This window comes from Microchirus variegatus (genome assembly GCF_963457635.1).
Source record: "Microchirus variegatus genome assembly, chromosome: 10".
NCBI classification, from domain to species: domain Eukaryota; kingdom Metazoa; phylum Chordata; class Actinopteri; order Pleuronectiformes; family Soleidae; genus Microchirus; species Microchirus variegatus.
Window position 1 is genome coordinate 6,466,631 of NC_139811.1, and position 22,069 is coordinate 6,488,699.

At 38.5% G+C, this 22,069-nt stretch overlaps 3 protein-coding genes across 3 annotated transcripts; 2 read left to right on the forward strand and 1 right to left on the reverse strand.

Moving 5' to 3' along the window:
- The first annotated feature begins 5,431 nt into the window (after nt 1-5,431).
- On the forward strand, nt 5,432-7,174 carry LOC310933576 (ferritin, middle subunit). The gene is made up of 4 exons (XM_083897091.1): nt 5,432-5,726; nt 6,110-6,256; nt 6,666-6,791; nt 6,910-7,174. The coding sequence occupies exons 1-4, from the start codon at nt 5,625-5,627 to the stop codon at nt 7,063-7,065; spliced, it is 531 nt and encodes a 176-aa protein (XP_083753217.1). The 5' UTR covers nt 5,432-5,624; the 3' UTR covers nt 7,066-7,174.
- A 3,578-nt stretch (nt 7,175-10,752) lies between these two features.
- syt5a (synaptotagmin Va) lies at nt 10,753-16,142 on the forward strand (the record flags this gene model as incomplete). Its single annotated transcript, XM_083896903.1, has 9 exons — nt 10,753-10,945; nt 12,349-12,363; nt 12,469-12,647; nt 12,732-12,818; nt 13,272-13,439; nt 15,231-15,398; nt 15,491-15,608; nt 15,683-15,816; nt 15,933-16,142. The coding sequence occupies 9 exons, from the start codon at nt 10,753-10,755 to the stop codon at nt 16,140-16,142; spliced, it is 1,272 nt and encodes a 423-aa protein (XP_083753029.1).
- A 1,735-nt stretch (nt 16,143-17,877) lies between these two features.
- tnnt1 (troponin T type 1 (skeletal, slow)) lies at nt 17,878-21,965 on the reverse strand. The gene is made up of 11 exons (XM_083896577.1): nt 21,914-21,965; nt 21,768-21,785; nt 21,018-21,039; nt 20,855-20,915; nt 20,512-20,628; nt 20,319-20,396; nt 19,572-19,685; nt 19,353-19,462; nt 18,276-18,366; nt 18,139-18,179; nt 17,878-18,061 (listed from the first exon to the last, which is right to left on the reverse strand). Exons 4-11 carry the CDS (start codon nt 20,909-20,911, stop codon nt 18,016-18,018), a joined length of 654 nt encoding a protein of 217 aa, XP_083752703.1. The 5' UTR covers nt 20,912-20,915; nt 21,018-21,039; nt 21,768-21,785; nt 21,914-21,965; the 3' UTR covers nt 17,878-18,015.
- Between the last annotated feature and the right edge of the window lie 104 nt (nt 21,966-22,069).

Genomic DNA, 22,069 nt, shown 5'->3' on the forward strand with positions numbered 1-22,069 from the left:
CGTAGGACGTACTACATAGTATACTATGACGTTTTTGTCAAGTTTTGGATCAAAAAAACGTTTTTCAAAAAAATGGTCAGACTTTGGACGACATAGTATAGTATGTCGTTTTTGTCAAATTTTGGACCAATTTATTTTTTCAAAAAATGGTCACATTATGGACAACATAGTACAGTAGGACGTACTACATAGTATAGTATGACGTTTTTGTCAAGTTTTGGACCAAAAAAACGTTTTTCAAAAAAATGGTCAGACTTTGGACGACATAGTATAGTATGTCGTTTTTGTCAAATTTTGGACCAATTTCTTTTTTTCAAAAAATGGTCACATTATGGACGATATAGTATAGCAGGACGTACTACATAGTATAGTATGACGTTTTTGTCAAGTTTTGGACCAAAAAAATGTTTTTCAAAAAAATGGTCAGACTTTGGACGACATAGTATAGTATGTCGTTTTTGTCGAATTTTGGACCAATTTATTTTTTCAAAAATGGTCACATTGGACGTATGTCGTTTTTGTCCAATTTTGGACCAATTGTTTTTTTTCAAAAAATGGTCACATTATGGACCATATAGTATAGCAGGACGTACTACATAGTATAGTCTGACGTTTTTGTCAAGTTTTGGACCAAAAAAAGTTTTTAAAAAAAATGGTCAGATTTTGGACGACATAGTATAGTATGTCGTTTTTGTCCAATTTTGGACCAATTTTTTTTTTCAAAAAATGGTCACATTATGGACAACATAGTAACGTAGGACGTACTACATAGTATACTATGACGTTTTTGTCAAGTTTTGGATCAAAAAAACGTTTTTCAAAAAAATGGTCAGACTTTGGACGACATAGTATAGTATGTCGTTTTTGTCAAATTTTGGACCAATTTCTTTTTTTCAAAAAATGGTCACATTATGGACGATATAGTATAGCAGGACGTACTACATAGTATAGTATGACGTTTTTGTCAAGTTTTGGACCAAAAAACGTTTTTCAAAAAAATGGTCAGACTTTGGACGACATAGTATAGTATGTCGTTTTTGTCCAATTTTGGACCAATTTCTTCTTTTCAAAAAATGGTCACATTATGGAAAACATAGTATAGTAGGACGTTCTACATAGTATAGTATGACGTTTTTGTCAAGTTTTGGACCAAAAAAACGTTTTTCAAAAAAATGGTCAGACTTTGGACGACATAGTATAGTATGTCGTTTTTGTCGAATTTTGGACCAATTTATTTTTTCAAAAATGGTCACATTGGACGTATGTCGTTTTTGTCCAATTTTGGACCAATTGTTTTTTTTCAAAAAATGGTCACATTATGGACCATATAGTATAGCAGGACGTACTACATAGTATAGTATGACGTTTTTGTCAAGTTTTGGACCAAAAAAACGATTTTCAAAAAAATGGTCAGATTTTGGACGACATAGTATAGTATGTTGTTTTTGTCAAATTTTGGACCAATTTTTTTTTTCAAAAAATGGTCACATTATGGACAAGATAGTATAGCAGGACGTACTACATAGTGTAGTCTGACGTTTTTGTCAAGTTTTGGACCAAAAAAACGTTTCTCAAAAAAATGGTCAGATTTTGGACGACATAGTATATATGTCGTTTTTGTCCAATTTTGGACCAATTTCTTTTTTTCAAAAAATGGTCACATTATGAACAACATAGTATAGTAGGACGTACTACATAGTATACTATGACGTTTTTGTCAAGTTTTGGACCAAAAAAACGTTTTTCAAAAAAATGGTCAGATTTTGGACGACATAGTATAGTATGTTGTTTTTGTCCAATTTTGGACCAATTCTTTTTTTTCAAAAAATGGTCACATTATGGACAATATAGTATAGCAGGACGTACTACATAGTATACTATGACGTTTTTGTCAAGTTTTGGACCAAAAAAAGTTTTTCAAAAAAATGGTCAGATTTTGGACGACATAGTATAGTATGTTGTTTTTGTCAAATTTTGGACCAATTTTTTTTTTCAAAAAATGGTCACATTATGGACGATTTAGTATAGCAGGACTTACTACATAGTATAGTATGACGTTTTTGTCAAGTTTTGGACCAAAAAAACGTTTTTCAAAAAAATGGTCAGATTTTGGACGACATAGTATAGTATGGCGTTTTTGTCCAATTTTGGACCAATTTCTTTTTTTCAAAAAATGGTCACATTATGAACAACATAGTATAGTAGGACGTACTACATAGTATAGTATGACGTTTTTGTCACTTTTTGGACCAAAAAAACGTTATTCAAAAAAATGGTCAGATTTTGGACGATATAGTATAGTATGTCGTTTTTGTCCAATTTTGGACCAATTTCTTTTTTTCAAAAAATGGTCACATTATGAACAACATAGTATAGTAGGACGTACTACATAGTATAGTATGACGTTTTTGTCACGTTTTGGACCAAAAAAACGTTTTTCAAAAAAATGGTCAGATTTTGGACGACATAGTATAGTATGTCGTTTTTGTCAAATTTTGGACCAATTTTTTTTTTCAAAAAATTGTCACATTATGGACAACATAGAATCGTAGGACGTACTACATAGTATACTATGACGTTTTTGTCACGTTTTGGACCAAAAAAACGTTTTTCAAAAAAATGTTCAGATTTTGGACGACATAGTATAGTATGTCGTTTTTGTCCAATTTTGGACCAATTTCTTTTTTTCAAAAAATGGTCACATTATGAACAACATAGTATAGTAGGACGTACTACATAGTATAGTATGTCGTTTTTGTCAAATTTTGGACCAATTTTTTTTTTCAAAAAATGGTCACATTATGGACGATATAGTATAGCAGGACTTACTACATAGTATAGTATGGCGTTTTTGTCCAATTTTGGACCAATTTCTTTTTTTCAAAAAATGGTCACATTATGAACAACATAGTATAGTAGGACGTACTACATAGTATAGTATGACGTTTTTGTCACTTTTTGGACCAAAAAAACGTTTTTCAAAAAAATGGTCAGATTTTGGACGACATAGTATAGTATGTCGTTTTTGTCAATTTTGGAGCAATTTTTTTTTTCAAAAAATTGTCACATTATGGACAACATAGAATCGTAGGACGTACTACATAGTATACTATGACGTTTTTGTCACGTTTTGGACCAAAAAAACGTTTTTCAAAAAAATGGTCAGATTTTGGACGACATAGTATAGTATGTCGTTTTTGTCAAATTTTGGACCAATTTTTTTTTTCAAAAAATTGTCACATTATGGACAACATAGAATCGTAGGACGTACTACATAGTATTATATGTCGTTTTTGTCAAATTTTGGACCAATTTTTTTTTTCCAAAAAATGGTCACATTATGGACAACATAGTATAGTAGGACGTACTACATAGTATAGTATGACGTTTTTGTCAAGTTTTGGACCAAAAAAAGTTTTTCAAAAAAATGGTCCATGGTTTCGTAACTCAATAAAATTGAAACAGTTGAGCAAAAATGGTAGAAATGTACCACTCAACATTACACCAAATGAAACGAAAGATATCACTTACTGTGAATAACAGGATACAGTAAAACAAAACAAAAATTAAACAAAGGAGATTATGGTGTTGCGTAAAACACAGGTGCTTACCTAACAAATCCACTCCAGACAAAGACGTGCTATGCAAGTGGAAAAGTACTGAGTCACAGTGCTGTGTCACTCCATTACAGTCTCATTAAGCATATATTGTACTGTTTACTTCACGTTACATGTTCAAATGTGGAAAGCTAAATACAGGATATTGAGGTTTACACAAGGATAAAAACACTTTGTATTTATATGCCATTAGAAGCAGATCTGCAGCCTATGTTTACTACACTATTACTCCAAACTGTAAATTACTGACCATGTGCAGTTTGGTAAAAGTTTAATTTCTGCTCGCCCGTAAAATATAAACACAATAATCATTCCTTGGTCCAAGTGTGGTTTAATGAGCACTGACGGGCCTTCTCGGGCTTATCGGCTGTGTGACTGTGGTATATTGAGCGTAATGCAGTAAAACTAAACTGCCTGGCCTGGAAACATGTTATCAGCAGTTTTTTTAGATGTCATGTGGTGTATATTGTATGACTCACAGGTCCAGTTCATCCTTGCTTTTTCTGCGGTTGCAGTGTTGCACGTCTTACATGCATCCACAGATTGTTTAAAATGTACAGTATATGTGGTGAGGCCAGTGGTTCTATGGCAAGCTGTTTTAACTTTTAATAGATAGACTGGATATGTATTACAGATATCTGTAATTCAATTATTCCTAGTCAAAAAGAGAATTTCAGATATCCACAATGACATTCTTCCTAAGACAAATGACGTCACTTTTGCCATTCATGTGTATTGGGTTTTCAATTTCAGATATCCACAATTACATTCTGGATATCTAGAATCAACATTCTGGATATCCGCAATAGAATTCTTACTAGGAGAAAGATTTCACATTTCACATTTACGGTAATTGACGTCATTTGTCCTAGGAAGAATGCGATTGTGGATAGGAAGAATGCGATTGTGGATAGGAAGAATGACATTGTGGATAGGAAGAATGCGATTATGGATAGGAATAATTTAATTGTGGATATCTGAAATAAATTGAAAGCCCAATACACATGAATGGCAATAGTCACTACATTTGTCCTAGGAAGAATGACATTGTGGATAGGAAGAACTGAATTACAGATATCTGTAATACATATCCAGTCTAGCTATTAAATATTAAAAGGGCTTGGTTCTCATATTGAGCTCTCAAAGTAACATCATTATCAACAACAGTGTTAAAATACAGTGGTGTAAATAGGCCGAGCAAAGTATTATAATAATAATAATAATAATAATAATAATATAATAAGAAATTGTTCAAAAACAGTTTAGTGCATTTGTGCAATTGTATTTGGATTACATGAAAAAAGAAAACCTGACAATAATAAAGTTAATTGAACAGTATTATTATTATTATAATAGAAAATGGATTATTCAATATTATTTTTGTACTATTTTGCATTACATTATTAATTGTGTGTATTAAATACAATTGTGTGTATTAAATACACACACTTCAGGTCATTATTATATACATCAAGTCATTATTCTCAGGTACACTACATTTTAAGAGGCTTCCCCGTCGAGTTAAAGATTAATAAACATGGTACACGTGTAGAGACAGGGTACATCATGTCCCTTCAATTGTGTTGTTGTTTTTATGACTTGACACAGAAAAAGTGCTTCGTCATGCGCCGATTACGCTGCGATTTCCGTGAATAGGAAGTAGGAAAGAAAAATGCAACGTCAACTCAAGCTCACGTGGTACCTGGGCTTTTCGTGATTGGTGCAGCGCTGAGTGACGTCACGTCGGTCACGAGGTCGCTCCGTGTGGTATAAATACAGGCAGCGTCTCGACTGCCATTCCAAGTCAGCGAGGAGTTCTTGCTTCAACAGTGTTTGAACGGAGCTGCTTTCTTTCGTGCCGTGATTCATTCCGACTAAGTCTCGCTTGCCGAATTGTTAAAAAAAAAATACCTTTTTGTAATTTATACTTAAACGCTGCTGAACACTATTGCCGTAAAGCTCTATTTTTGTACCGTTTTTGATAAGAAAAAAAACACGCCAGCCAAAATGGAGTCTCAAGTGCGTCAGAACTACCACCGCGACTGCGAGGCCGCCGTCAACCGTATGGTCAACATGGAGCTGTTCGCTTCCTACACCTACACTTCCATGGTGAGTGAAACCACACTTTTCTGTAATTATTAGTGTTTAAAGATGATACAGTGCTGTGTTGAGTCAGTTGAGACCACAACCTCAACGGTGAAAGGCGACGCTAGCATAAATGCTAATGTGTTGTGCGCGTCCTCTGTATCTCCAGTCTGGGCATTGTGCTGAGTCATTGCTTTGCTAAGTTGTTTATCGCTAACGGGCAGTTAAGGCGTCTTCTCCCCACCCTTCTGTCACGTACAGTGGCTTGTTGCGTCAGTCTAGACTGACCTTTTTAAATAGTGACTCATGTTCCTTGTCACATAACTACCATTTGAACGACGCAGGTGTTTTTGTTATTAACAGACGCAGTCCTGTAATAACGTGTTTTGTCTTCGTCCACTCTTCAGGGCTTTTACTTCTCCCGTGACGACGTGGCCCTCCCAGGTTTTGCCCACTTCTTCAAGGAGAACAGCGAGGAGGAGAAGGAGCACGCCGACAAGCTGCTGTCCTTCCAGAACAACAGAGGAGGTCGCATCTTCCTCCAGGACGTGAAGGTCAGCACAGAGTCCAGATCCGAGTTAACATCTCGCCAAACCCTGTGTCTAATGCAGATAAAACTGTAAATGACACGCTGTGTTTACATCCTATTGACGCTGTAAAAATACGTATTTTAATGTGCGAAATTGGCCCAAATTCCTTCCACTTAGTAAGCAAATGTGCATTTTATTGCCTCCAGGAAGAAATGTAGATGTTAATAGTAGATGGTAATCCTCTCTGCCTCAATTGTGCTGACTCATTTTGCAGGTGAAATCGGGTCCGACTTGATTTCCTCACTAATCTTTTTTTGCTTTGTCATGAATAGCTTGTGTGGGTGTCCAAAAGCTAAGCTGCACCGATGTGTACACGTGACTTCATATAATGGGAAGTTGAGTCTGCTATAATTTGGATGCTCTTCGTCCACAGAAACCTGAACGTGACGAGTGGGGCAGTGGTCTGGAGGCCTTGCAGAGCGCTCTGCAGCTGGAGAAGAACGTCAACCAGGCTCTGCTGGACTTGCACAAGCTGGCCTCTCAGCATGGAGACCCTCATGTAAGTTGATTTGAAACAGTCTGGTCACGCTGAGGCCACACAACCTTGTACTTTAAAACCTGTTATTAATCATTCTGACCCACTAAACCCCATTGTTTTGTCTGGTTCTTTTTTTTAGATGTGCGACTTCCTGGAGACCCACTACCTGAACGAGCAGGTGGAGGCCATCAAGAAGCTGGGCGACTACATTGGCATCCTCACCCGCATGGACGGCCACAACAACAAGATGGCGGAGTACCTGTTTGACAAGCACACCATGAGCGGCAAGGACTAAACACAAAAGTCCTGGATTGAGATCTTAACACGGGCTTTAATCTAATGCACCGTTGTGTTCCAGCTGTTCATTCACTGAGTGTAATCGGCATTAAAATGCTTAAGGCAAAGATGAGTGCTTGTTTATTGTCCTAAAGGGTTAATGTTCCTTTTCCCTCTGACTGCAAACCACCTATTGTCACCTCTTGATTTGAATAAACCTTTTGAGCTGGACTTTGTCTGCAATGGCATGTTTTTATGTTGAATCCTGTCCTATAGCCTACTTGTAAAATGAACATGATTTCTTTAAAGGTTCAGTGTGTAAAAACCTTTATTTTGGCAGAAACTGAAGACAAATTAATATATTGCTGAGGGTACATCACTTTAAATTGCTTTCCTTACTAAAGAATGAGACACATTTTTAACTAGCTCCTGATTATAACGGTCCACAATGAACAAACAAAATTTCAATTGATGATTCTAACTGAAGGCTGCATGGGTTAACCAACCCATGCAAGCTCTAAAATATTAGTACATTTCCTCTTTTGGCCACATGGTGGCAACATTTTCCTCCAATTTGTTTGAGCTCATGTGGGGGGGAAACATTCTGAGCCAATGACATGCATGCTGCAGTTTAATTTTTCAATTCAATTATTAATTGTATAACCCATATTCTCAGTTGGCTTCATCCCTACAAAGTGAAACATCCTTTACAAAGCAAACCAAGAGTCAGGAGAGGGGAACATCATGTAAAAACAGAGCACAACAACACAGTATTAATGCAGATTTAAAGGTGCCATATGTAAGAATGTGGCCAAAAACAGTTACTACATTAAAATTCAAAATACAGAGGTCTTTTAGGTTTCGTTTTCTGACGTAACTGGCAACCCGTGGTTGCTCGGCTGAGACTGACTGTAATGATTGGTAGGTGGTGCTACATGCTTAAACATGATTTGCTATCTGCAAAATGTTTTTTTTAATGCAAATATTTTGGCTATATTGTTGTTGTTGGTGATTTCAGTATGTTATAGGAATATAATTCCTGAGTCTCTGTGATATACATACGGCCAGTTGCTTTAGATTTATTACATACTGCACCAACTCAATTTGGATTAAAAGCAATCATTTAATCACTTATTCAAATGCTAATTACTCTAAGATGAGAATCTAAAGCTAACCTGACTGTACTTCACAACAGCACATATTCCTGCTCCTCGTCGTCTCTCACCTCCACCATCTCTACAACTTCGTTTGGTTCCGTTTTCAAACTGCGGCTTTTCTTCACCCTGGATCGAAAGCAACAAACACTACGTTTAGGATAATAATCAACTCCATAATCAAGTCACTGAATTAGTAGCAACTACAAGATTCAGGGACTCTTGGATACGAAAGGAGTAGTTAATGAAACTGATAGATTTTTTTAAAAGTAGTTTTTACCTCAAATACAAAGTCACGACAAGCACTGGACTCAGCAGCGGGATCACCAGAGTCAGCCTGATGATGTTCACATTTACGTACGGCGATTTCACTAGACAACAGATTGGAGATATTAGCAGTAAGATTAGACTTAGTGGAGGGTGCGGTTTTATAGGTCAGAGGTCACAACTCACCCGCTACGACAGACAGTTTTAAGGAGGCGTTGCTGTGGCAGTAATAATGACCTCCATGTTCAGTTGTGATGTCAGTGATGGTGAAGGTCTGTGCCGATGCTATCACCGAGCTAACCCTCTCCTTGTACCAGGTGGAAGTAGCTGCTGGGTTAGCGTCCGTGCTGCAGGTCAGAGTCACTGAGCTGCCTTTCACGATCTCACCAGAGGGACTCACGGACACAGAGGGAGGCTTTGGAGCATCTGGAGACATGAATGTTGGAACGTATGATTTCAAAGTGCTCAAAATGTCAATCTATCTATAAAGCAAGTTGCGTCTGTCTGTCTGTGACAGGCATATCTCGCTGACCGTTAGTCTGATCACCCTAACACTTGGATATGGGTTGAGGATAGAAAACGAAACCTAAAAAGACCTCTGTATTTTGAATTTGAATGTAGTAACCGTTTTTGGCCACATTCTTACATTATGGCACCTTTAATCTTGAGAGGAAATAGATGTCACAGGTGGACATGCAGGACAGTAAGTGGTTGACGGTGAGGGATATAGTGGAGATTAACCCTGAAGGGGGAGGAGGAGGAGGAGAGACAGAGCGAGGTGTGTGCACAACAAGATCTCAGTCGAGGTGAATTTGTCCAGAGGACGTTTGGATGCAAAATAATAACAAGAGAAACAACAGGGACTGTTATAAATCAGGTGAGTTGTTTGCTGTTTTCTTTTGAATGACGACGTCAACTGTGGTTTAATGAGCTTCACTCAGCTAAAAACAGGTGCTTTTACTTTAAATGACTCATGAAACCTGCACTGTGTATTGTACATCAGACCTATGAATAACTTATTCTCACTGTATTCAGTTTCCTCTACTTCTGCTTATATATATATATATGATTTGTGCTGTAACGCCGTTGAGAAGCAGCCACAGCAACAGTGAGCACGAGGTTCACGTTATTTCATTGTGTTTTAAATCACAGTTCTCCTTTTTATAAAGTTGTTTTGGTGGATGAAGACATTTCACTGAAAAAAGCTTTTTCTTTGTTTGATTTGTTTTACACACACACACACAGTGGAGGCTGCTTTACAAAAGTGGCAAAGATTAGTTTAATTGGATTATGGGACACGGGCGCACTTCTATTTACAGCGACACACAACCTGTGTGTGTGTGTGTGTGTGTGCGTGCGTGTGTAATTTACCTGCAGCATAAACTGTTCCCCGACACCAGGCTGCAGAACAACAGCAGTGATATTGTCATACATATAAATAAATAGCTTCATTTGAGGATCCCGAGCAAAACAGTGATACCACAAATGTGTGCCGTCTTAAGAGTTAATCATATATAATAAATAATACTATAATATAATAATATATAATAATACTTAACAAATCCAGCTCTAGCAGGATGTTAGCTTAGCATAAAGACGGGAGCAAAAAGGGAAAAAACAGGTAACTTCTGACCAAAGTTAACAGTAGCAGTGATTTTTGTTAACTTTGAAACGTGACATATGTATGTATAATGTGTGTGTATATATATGTGTGTGTTTATATATATATATTCATATATACACACACATTATTCAATCAAACATATATGTATGTATATATATATGTACATATATATATACATATATAAATACACATTCATATACACATATGTATGTTTATATATATATATATATATTCAGATATATACAAATACATATATATACACACACATTATTCGATCGAACATATATGTATATATATATATATGCATGTATATATATATACACATTCATATATATATATATATATACACGTTCATATATTTATATATATATATATATATATACACATTATTCGATCGAACATTAGATCCCCCACTTAAAGATTCGATAACATTTAAATTTAGTATCGAGTCAATGAGAATAAAGTGTGAATAAACTATAAGAAATAAGTGACTTAAAGGCAGTTTGTAATATCAATATGCAATAGATTGAATTTAGATTAGATTAAATGACCAAATCTACATTGATTAAGAATTGTGCTGGCTCCATTCTCACCATAAATAAATACATAATAAATCATTTGTGTCTCTTTGTGCTCGTCTCTCTGTCGTCACAGAGCTGCAATGCGATTGGTCAGCGTGGCGGGGGCGCGGCTCCGCAGGGCAGCAGCAGCCGAGGAGGAGGAGGATGAGGAGAGGGAGAGGGAGAGGGAGAGGGAGAGGGAGCGACCTCCTCCTCCTCCTCCCTCACATCACTCCAACCACCAGTTCACCAGCATGAAGAACAAGTTCTTCAACGAGCTCACGCACCTGCCGAGTGAGCCCACACACACACACACACACACACATATTCTGTCTCACATCATACCACTGTCTAATCCAGTGTTTCCCAACCCTGGTCCTCAGGGAACGCAGCCATGCCATGTTTTAAATGTTGCCCTGCTCCAAAAAACTAATTTTTACAAAAATTGAAGCATAAAACTTTTGAATAAAAAAAAAGAAATATATATTTAAAAAAAATTTTTTTTTAACAAAAGGTGAAAAAAAAAAAGAAATATATATCCATCCATCCATCCATCCATTATCTACCACTTTATACCAGAGGGTCGCGGGGGGTGCTGTGCCTATCTCAGCTGACATAGGGCGATAGGCGATATAATATATATATATATATATATTTATATATTTATATATATATATATTTATATATTTATATATATATATATATATATATATATATATATATTTATATATATATATATATATATATGTATTATTATTAAAAAATTTGAATAAGACAAAAGTTTAAATATAATTTTTTTTTTACAAAACTTGAACGTTCTGATGTTTAGCTGACGATTTATTTGAACCATGTGTTTTTGGAGCAGGGCAACATCTAAAACACGGCAGGGCAGTGTTCCCTGAGGACCAGGGTTTGGAAACACTGGTCTAATCATCTCATTTTTTGACATGCTTCCTATCCACAATGACATGCTCCCTATCCACAATGACATTCTTCCGATCCACAATGACATGCTCCCTATCCACAATGACATGCTTCCTATCGACAATGACATTCTTCCTATCCACAATGTCATTCTTCCTATCCACAATGGCATGCTTCCTATCCACAATGACATTCTTCCTATCCACAATGTCATTCTTCCTATCCACAATGACATGCTCCCTATCCACAATGACATTCTTCCTATCCACAATGACATGCTACCTATCCACAATGACATGCTACCTATCTACAATGACATGCTTCCTATCCACAATGACATTCTTCCTATCCACAATGACATGCTTCCTATCCACAATGACATGCTCCCTATCCACAATGACATTCTTCCTATCCACAATGACATGCTACCTATCCACAATGACATGCTACCTATCTACAATGACATGCTTCCTATCCACAATGACATTCTTCCTATCCACAATGACATGCTTCCTATCCACAATGACATGCTTCCTATCCACAATGACATGCTTCCTATTCACAATGACATGCTTCCTATTCACAATGACATGCTTCCTTACATTTTTTCTTTGACAAAACGATTTATTTGAATCAGGTGTTTTTGGAGCATCTAAACAACATCTAAAACAATGCAGGGCAGTGTTCCCTGAGGACCAGGGTTGTGAAACACTGGTCTAATCATCTAAATTTTTTCAATTATGCTTCATTTCTCCATGCGTCCACTCTTCAAGATCATAAACTCAACTGTAAGTCCATCACATTGTCTTGCATGGTTTTTTACAAAGTAACCATCTTGAAAGTGTAGTCCCCTAAGCCTCTCCTCTTCTTCCCCTCCTCCTCACTCTCTCCAGTGCCCATGTGGGCGGTGGGAGCCATCGTGGTGGTCGTCCTCGCCCTCGTCGGCTGCATGTGCTTCTGCATCTACAGGAAGTGTTTCAACAAGGGCAAGAAGCCCAAGAAGGTCCGCGAGAGGAAGGGAGGCCGAGGACGCAGAAAGAAGGACGCCGATGGAGAAGAGGGCGACGGAAAGGTGAGGGAAGAGAAGCTGAAGAGAAACTTCAAGAGAACACCGAGGTCTGTGCAACTGCAACCACATTATGTTTCGTCTTTCCAGGAAGGAGAGGAAGGCAAGGAAGAGGAGGAGAAGGAGTCCCTGGGCAAACTGGAATACACACTGGACTATAACTTCACTGATAACCAGGTAAAACATGAATGTACACTCGCGTTCAAAAGTTTGGGGTCACCTATACACATTTTTTGTTGTGTTTTCCATTAAAAGTCACACTTTTATGCATCAAAAGAGTTGCGAAATGAATAGAAAATATAATCAAGACATTGACAAGATGAGAAATAATGATTTTTATTAAAAATAATAATTTGGCCCTTTCGTCAAAGAAGCAGCAAAACTGTTTCCAGCTGTGCTAATATCATTGCACAAGGGTTTTCTAATCATCCAATAGTCTTCTTACACCATTAGCAAACACAATGTACCATTAGAACACTGGAAATGGGCCTCTTTAGACCTATGTACAAGATTCCATTAAAAAGAGTCTGTATTTTGGTCCGTATTAACATGCTTTTCTAGTCTCGATGAGCTACAGTTTGCAGTCAGTTCCGTTCACCTTTTTAACTCCGCCTCCTCCTCTTCTTCCAGCTGATCGTGGGCATCCTCCAGGCACAGGACCTCCCGGCCATGGACGTGTGCGGCACCTCGGACCCCTACGTCAAAGTCTACATGCTGCCGGACAAGAAGAAGAAGTTTGAGACCAAAGTTCACCGCAAGAACCTGAGTCCAGTCTTCAACGAGACGTTCACCTTTAAAGTGTGTACCACGTGTTTGCGTACTTACTTACGCTCAGTGAAGCCTCAGATTTAACTCTCTAGTCTCATCTGTCAACATTTAATAGCTAGACTGGATATGTTTTACAGAAATCTGTAATTCAATTCTTCCTATCCACAATGACATTCGTCCTAGGACAAATGACGTCACTTTTGTCATTCATGTGTATTGGGTTTTGAATTTCAGATATCCACAATGGCATTCTTCCTCTCCACAATGACATTCTTCCTCTCCACAATGACATTCTTCCTCTCCACAATGACATTCTTCCTCTCCACAATGACATTCCTCTTCTCCACAATGACATGCTTCCTATCCACAATGACATTCTTCCTATCCACAATGACATGCTTCCAATCTACAATGACATGCTTCCTCTCCGCAATGACATGCTTCCTATCCGCAATGACATGCTTCCTATCCGCAATGACATGCTTCCTATCCGCAATGACATGCTTCCTATCCGCAATGACATTCTTCCTATCCGCAATGACATGCTTCCTATCCGCAATGACATGCTTCCTATCCGCAATGACATGCTTCCTATCCGCAATGACATGCTTCCTATCCGCAATGACATGCTTCCTATCCACAATGACATGCTTCCTATCCACAATGACATTCTTCCTCTCCACAATGACATGCTTCCTTTCCACAATGACATTCCTCTTCTCCACAATGACATGCTTCCTATCCACAATGACATTCTTCCTATCCACAATGACATGCTTCCAATCTACAATGACATGCTTCCTCTCCACAATGACATGCTTCCTCTCCGCAATGACATGCTTCCTATCCGCAATGACATTCTTCCTATCCGCAATGACATGCTTCCTATCCGCAATGACATGCTTCCTATCCGCAATGACATGCTTCCTATCCGCAATGACATGCTTCCTATCCACAATGACATGCTTCCTATCCACAATGACATTCTTCCTCTCCACAATGACATGCTTCCTTTCCACAATGACATTCTTGCTATCCACTCTTCCTCTCCACAATGACATTCTTCCTCTCCACAATGACATGCTTCCTCTCCACAATGACATGCTTCCTCTCCACAATGACATGCTTCCTATCCACAATGACATTCTTGCTATCCACTCTTCCTATCCACAATGACATTCTTCCTCTCCACAATGACATGCTTCCTCTCCACAATGACATGCTTCCTCTCCACAATGACATTCTTCCTCTCCACAATGACATGCTTCCTATCCACAATGACATGCTTCCTCTCCACAATGACATGCTTCCTCTCCACAATGACATGCTTCCTATCCACAATGACATTCTTCCTCTCCACAATGACATGCTTCCTATCCACAATGACATTCTTGCTATCCACTCTTCCTCTCCACAATGACATTCTTCCTCTCCACAATGACATGCTTCCTCTCCACAATGACATGCTTCCTCTCCACAATGACATGCTTCCTCTCCACAATGACATGCTTCCTATCCACAATGACATTCTTGCTATCCACTCTTCCTCTCCACAATGACATGCTTCCTCTCCACAATGACATGCTTCCTCTCCACAATGACATGCTTCCTATCCACAATGACATTCTTGCTATCCACTCTTCCTATCCACAATGACATTCTTCCTCTCCACAATGACATGCTTCCTCTCCACAATGACATGCTTCCTCTCCACAATGACATTCTTCCTATCCACAATGACATGCTTCCTATCCACAATGACAAGCTTCATTGTGGATATCTGAAATGTTCTTTTTGACTCAAATACTCTCTCCTCTCCAGATACCCTACACTGAGTTGGGCGGTCAGACTCTGGTGCTGCAGGTTTTTGACTTTGACCGTTTCGGCAAACACGACCGCATCGGCGAGATCAAGATCCCAATGAACACCGTGGACCTCGCACAGCCCATAAGCGAGTGGAAAGACCTGGTTTGCGGAGAGAAAGAAGCGGTATGCGGTTGTTTTTATTTCATCCTGTCTGATAAATAGAAACAGACATTTGGAGTAACCAAAACTCTGGGATTATGTTTCGTCCCCGACAGCAAGAGAAGCTGGGCGACGTCTGTATTTCCCTTCGTTACGTGCCCACTGCTGGGAAGCTCACAATCAACATCATGGAGGCCAAGAACCTGAAGAAGATGGACGTCGGAGGACTGTCAGGTGAACGCAACACTGACTCAAATGTCCTCCGTCTCCTGTGATCGAGTGTCTGACGTCCTGTTTCTCTGTGTCAGATCCATTTGTTAAGGTGGTGCTGCAGCACAGCGGAAAACGAGTGAAGAAGAAGAAGACGTCGGTCAAACAGAACACCCTGAACCCTTACTTCAACGAGAGCTTCAGCTTCGAGATCCCGTTCTCCCAGATCCAGGTTTGAACAATTCTCGTTCAAGATGCACATACAATTCAAGACATCACTATGTTCATATTGTAATATATATAACGTCTACCTGCAGAACGTGGTCTAACCTTCTCCTCTCTCCTCAGAAACTCCAGGTGCTGATCACCGTGTACGACTACGACAAGCTCGGCAGCAACGACCCCATCGGCAAGTGCTGGATCGGCTACGGCGCCTCCGGCGTGGGCCTCCGCCACTGGTCGGACATGCTGGCCAATCCCAGGCGTCCCGTGGCCCAGTGGCACACACTGCAGCCAGAGGAGGACGTGGACGCTGCTCTGAAGGCTCCCATTCGCTAAACACACACTCATTCACACTAACAATCATTTTGTAATATTACATTTGTGGGATCTCTTTATATGAGTAGGCAGCGCGAGTGTGTGTGTTCTTGTACTTGCAGCATACTAAGGACCAGTGAGGGTTTTTTTTAACCAACAGAGTGAGGCCATTTTTACAAAGTGAGGCAATTTTGGCCGGTCCTCACTTTGTCTTCATTGAAATCACTTCCTCAGGTTGTAAACATGCTATACTCTGTTTTTAACACAGCTCCTCAATTTGGTATTTCACAGACTTTTTTCTCTGGTGCTCCACCTGCAGACATTTTATTGCACTGCACCCAGTAGTTATTCATAGATGTCATTCATTGAGTAGATAATCGTGATTGTGTTGATTTACCAAGTGGAAATGCTGGTCCTTACTTTGTCAGCACTTATACCCGGTCCTCAATATGCAGCAAGTACAAGAATGTGTGTGTGTGTGCGCTGTGTATTTTACTGAAATTTACTCATTTTGAGTGATTGATGTATGCACACTGGAACTTGTGACCCATGCGTTCACAATTAAAGGGTTATTCTACCAATTTCATATTGTACCTCCACGGATCACCAGATATCGCCCGTCAGATATCACGGGCGATATCTGAATTGTAACACCGATCGAGTCACTATTTCACTTTGAGTGTCTATAGAATTTAGACCCCCCCCCCACACACACACACTATCACCAACAGTTTGAGGGCTTCATAATGTGAATGATTCGCTCCATATAACAAGTTAACCCTTAAATATCTACGATTTGACATTCTATGGACCAAAGAAGTCTGCACTGTGGCGAGTGTAAGACAGGATTAACAGAGCCGTGTCCTCTTTAGTCCTCGTCTCACGCTCTGAGCCAAACATGTGAAGAAGGAATTAAAGAAAGAGAGAGAGAGGGAGGGGGAGGAAGGGAAACATAATCATCACAGACAAGAGAGCAGGCGAGACGGCAAGGAAGGAAATAATACTGTAAAAGATATTTTTTTAGAAAACGTGTGACGTAGTATTAGTTTGTTCTTTATGTGGCACTGGCTGCCAATTCTCCATCAAAATGATCTTATTTGAAGGTAGAAATCCTACTTTGTGTCACTTTAAATTGCATTATATTTAAAAGACCAAATTTGAAAAAAGGAATTTAAAAAAAAATATATATATTTTTTTTTTACAAAAGTTGAAACATTACAGTTTTGAGGAAAAAAAAATATTTTCATTTTTAAAGACCAAATTTGAAAAATTCAATTTTTTGAAAAAAATATTTTATTTTTTTTTACAAAAGTTGAAACATTAGTTTTGAGGGAAAAAAATACTTTTTTATTTTCTTTTTTTAAAGACCAATTTTTTTTATTTTTTTACAAAAGTTGTAACATAACAGTTTTGAGAAAAATTAATTATTTTCTTTTTTTAAAAACCAAATTTGAAAAATTTGATTTTTTAAATTTTTTTGATTTTTTTTTACAAAAGTTGAAACATTATAGTTTTGAGAAAAAAACAATGACAAAAGTTGAAATATAACATTTAAAAAAAAAATTGACAAAACTTGAAAGTTGAGCTTGATGATGAGCTGAGATCAGGTGAAAACATGGCACGGCAGTGTTCCCTGAGGACCAAGGTTGGGAAACATTGTTATAGACATAATCTATGTTCTAGTCACACATGATTAGTGTGAGTGAAGAGTGTCGAGTGTCCAATGAAAAGAAGAATTGATCAATGACAACCAACATAAAACTCAGCGCATGTTATTTTATTACCAACACAATCTTATCAAGAAACAATCTTTCACACATACAAGGATGATCTGAAGAGTGGACAGATGTCCATGAACCCTTCTTTTGTTTTCGGGTTTTTTTCCTCCCCCTCTTTACTTCCAGCGGCCTCCCACCTTCCCTTTGCCGTGACCCTTTTTACTGCGAGAAGAAAAGACCGGGAAACTGAAATACAGAAGAGCGGCTGATTGTGTTTTGTTTTTAAAGCAAATACTTACAATTTCTGAGCATGTTGGATCCGGTTCAGCAGCACAGTGATCTGCAGAGAGGAGGCCAAAGAAAGGGATTTAGTGTTAAAAATAAATAAGTGAAGAGATCAGTAAGTATGTGTATGTACGTTTACTTTATATTGTACCTCATATTTCTGGTGCTTCATGTGCTCCAAGTAGTCAAACTTCTCAGACTCCAGCTGGTAGATGCAGTTCCACATCTCCTGGGCTCGTTGCCTTAGGAACAACAAAGGTGTTGTTACATAACTGGTCACTAAGTTTAGTCGTAATCTCATAAAACTGTCGTAACTGTCTGTGCACCAAGGTTATAATAATAGTTTTGGATTCTTCATTAGTCTTCATTAGTTTTTGAGCTTTAATTAATTTTTAGAGCATGTTTGCGAGTCCCTATTTTTTGTAAATGCTTAATTTTATAGTTTAGTTTGTTTTTTAGTATGTGGATATACTGCAAATTAAAGGTGCATTATGTAATAAATCTAAAGCAACTGGCCATAAAATCCTCCTAATATGTCACAGAGACTCAGGAATAATGTTCATATAACAAACTGAACTCACCAACAACAACAGTACAGACAAAATATTTGCATTAAAAAATATATTTTGCAGACTGCAAATCATGTTTATGTCTTGAAATCATGTTTTGGCATGTGGCGCCACCTACCGCTGTCTACCAATCATTGCAGTCAGTAGAGTCTCAGCTGCCGAACAACCACGGGTTGCCAGTTACGTCAGAAAACCGTATTTTGAATTTGAATGTAGTAACCGTTTTTGGCCACATTCTTACATATGGCACCTTTAACAATTCATTTATCTTAATTTCAGTGTTGGGAACGGCTTTCCATATTTCTCTTAACACAAGTTTGTCAGGTTTGGGGAGGTTTTTAAATATCGCAAAGGATGTGACGCATATTTTTCCTCGCCCAGATATTAAAAAAACACATTAATTTCTCGCCTTGATCTCTAAATAATGGCTCTAAATAATCCGCAGGTTGCAGACCCCTGTAATAGACATTCATACTTTGTTTATGTTCAAAAGTTATACACACTTTTTTATCTTTATCCGTCACAAGAAAGAGAAAGAACAATGTCTATGCCAATAGAGCAAGTTTTTAGGGATATTGAATCATTTGCACGATAAAATATGAATCTAAATATATAAGATTCATTAGTTTGATCTGCTGTAACAGAGACAGAAAACTCACTTGAGAGCGTCCTCCCTCATGCTGTCGATGGAGATCGGCTCTCGTCGATCGGCCAGCGTCTTCCTCTTGATCTCTCTGCCCGTCAGACGTTTGCCTTTCCTCGTCTCAGCCTGGAACACAACACACACACACCATCGTCGTCACATCTCTCTCTCTCTCTGTATCACAGTCCTGTCAATCATCGTCATCATCACTGCAGACACCGACGCCGACACTGACCTTAGCCAGGAAGCCTCCAAAGTTTGCTCCCATGCCAGAGAGCACTTTCTTCTTCTTGGCATCGTCGTCAGCCTTTTTCTTGGCCTCCTCTTCCTCTTTTCTGTGACGCTCCTCCTGGAAAATGATGAGGGATGATGGAGGTGACGGAAGCATGTTGTGATGTGCGTACTGTATGTGTGTGTGTGTGTGCAGAGGCGCAGCTTGTGAACAGGCAAGGCAGGCAACTGCTTGGGGCCCTGAGCTGATAGGGGGCCCCCCCGACACTCGGAGCCTGAGGGCTGTTTTTACTGAAATGTGCAGTGACCAGCCGCCTCCCCGTCCCCCTTAAAAAACAATGGGCGATTTGCAATGACCTCCCTAAAGGGGCCCCACCTCACGTTAACCTGTGTGAAGTTATCGTTCTGCAAGTTGGAAAATTAGGAGAATTATTTACAGTGTAATGCATCTCTTTTTTAACTTAATTTATATGTGTTTTTTTCAGTTATTTACAGTATTTTATTGTTCTTTACATTTATATTTTCTCACACTTTTTAATTGCAAGGTTTTTCCATGTTATTTCATTCATTTCGGGGAAAAAAATAATATTTTGAACTCATACAATTTTCGTTGGTGTCAGTTTATTTATAGCATAATGGTGATGAACACTGGTTGGAAGGGCCCCCTGGGAATTTTTGCTTAGGGCCCCCTACAAACTCTAGAATCGCCTCTGTGTGTGAGTGTGTGTGAGTGTGTGTGTGCAGGCATTACCGCAATCCTGTTCTGTCTGTCCTTCTCCTTCTCTGTCCTAACTCTCTGGATCTCGGCTCTCTCGTACCGACGATGCTCCTGTTGCAAACCAAAGACATCCATGATTTTTATTGGATTTTCTGTACTGTATGTACTTTATAGATTACCGTGTACATGCGTCGTCCCATGTGGTTGAGTATCAAAGCAAACGTACTATTCGGCCTTTGAGGCCAATAAGTTCTTCCTCGTCCTTCTTCCTCTGCTCAAAGTGAGCCTCGATCAGAGTTTGCAGCTCAAATAAGTCCTTCTCCATACGCTTTCTGTGGATGTCCTACAGTGGAAGAAGAGCATTTTAGTGATTGTTCATCCTGAACTGATGACTATACCATTGAGAGGCCAAGACTTAGACTGCCGATAGTTACAGTAGTTTAGATATGTGCTAATTGTGACGACGTGAAAAGAAAGCGGTCCAAGTTCTGATCCCTGTGGAACGCCATCTTCAACCAAAACAATGAATTACTGTATGGAAACGGGCAAAAGTTTATTTTTTAACTCACATCAAAATCCACCCTGTCTCCTTCAGGGATCTTTGGAGGCGCAAGTTGAGGCATCATAGGCCTGGAGGAGAGAAGGAACCATGAATCTTTAAGGATACATTTTTTTTGCGAATATAAATATAAAAAAGGTAAATAAAAAACTATACTGCTTATGTGAACGTACTTGGGTTTGGGACGTTCCTCCTCTGTTGATAAAAAGAGAGAAAGGGGAGCAAAAAAATGACATTGTATAATAGAATAAAAACAATATTTCATACAAATACAAGATCTGACAACTGTCAAAAAAGCTACTAATGGGACTAAAAGCACAGCAAGCAAAAATAAGAGAAAATAAAGCAGGTTAATTATTAGTTATGGAAAAAATCAATAATGCTAAGATGACAAAAAACACCTGGATTTTTGAAAAATTAGGGCCAATTTAAAACACTTTTTAAAAAATCCTATGGGATTTGGAGGAACCAATAACTTCATAACACACATCTTTTCATTATTGTGTCATGCAACATTTTGTTGAGTAAAAATCAAATTAAAAAAAAATATTTTTAAAGGTGCCATATGAAAGAGTGTGGCCAAATTCAAAATACCAAGGTCTTTTGAAACATGATTTCAAAACATAAACATGATTTGCAGTCTGCAAAAGTTTTTTTTTTTAATGTGAATATTTTGTCTGTACTGTTGTTGTTGGTGAGTTCAGTCTGTTATATGAACATTATTCCTGAGTCTCTGTGACATATTAGGAGGATTTTATGGCCAGTTGCTTTAGATTTATTACATAATGCACCTTTAAATAAATAAATAAATAAAAAATCCTTTCTTCAAAATCATAATTAAGGCAAATTCTCCAAAAAAAACCTTCCACCAGAACAGGGTTTTAAGACAATAAATGCTACAAATAAATAAAAGTGTGACTGACCTTGGTATTCATGCTCCTCTAATAACACAGAGCAAGGAAGGAAAGAAGGAAGGAAAGAAGGAAGGAAGGAAAGAAGGTAAAAGGCATGTTTGATTGTTTTTTTGTCATATTTTGTCACATGAACTACACCAGATCTGTGACTTTACCTCCTCCCTCCTCCTCCACCTCCACATGTTCAGGCTCCTCCTCCTCCTCTTCAGCCTCTGGAGAAAATGAATACTGTGAGTCACGTCTGGTGCATAATGAACGTCCTTGTGTTTGAAAACACTGTGAGACACAGATGTGTGACTGCGGCGGACTCA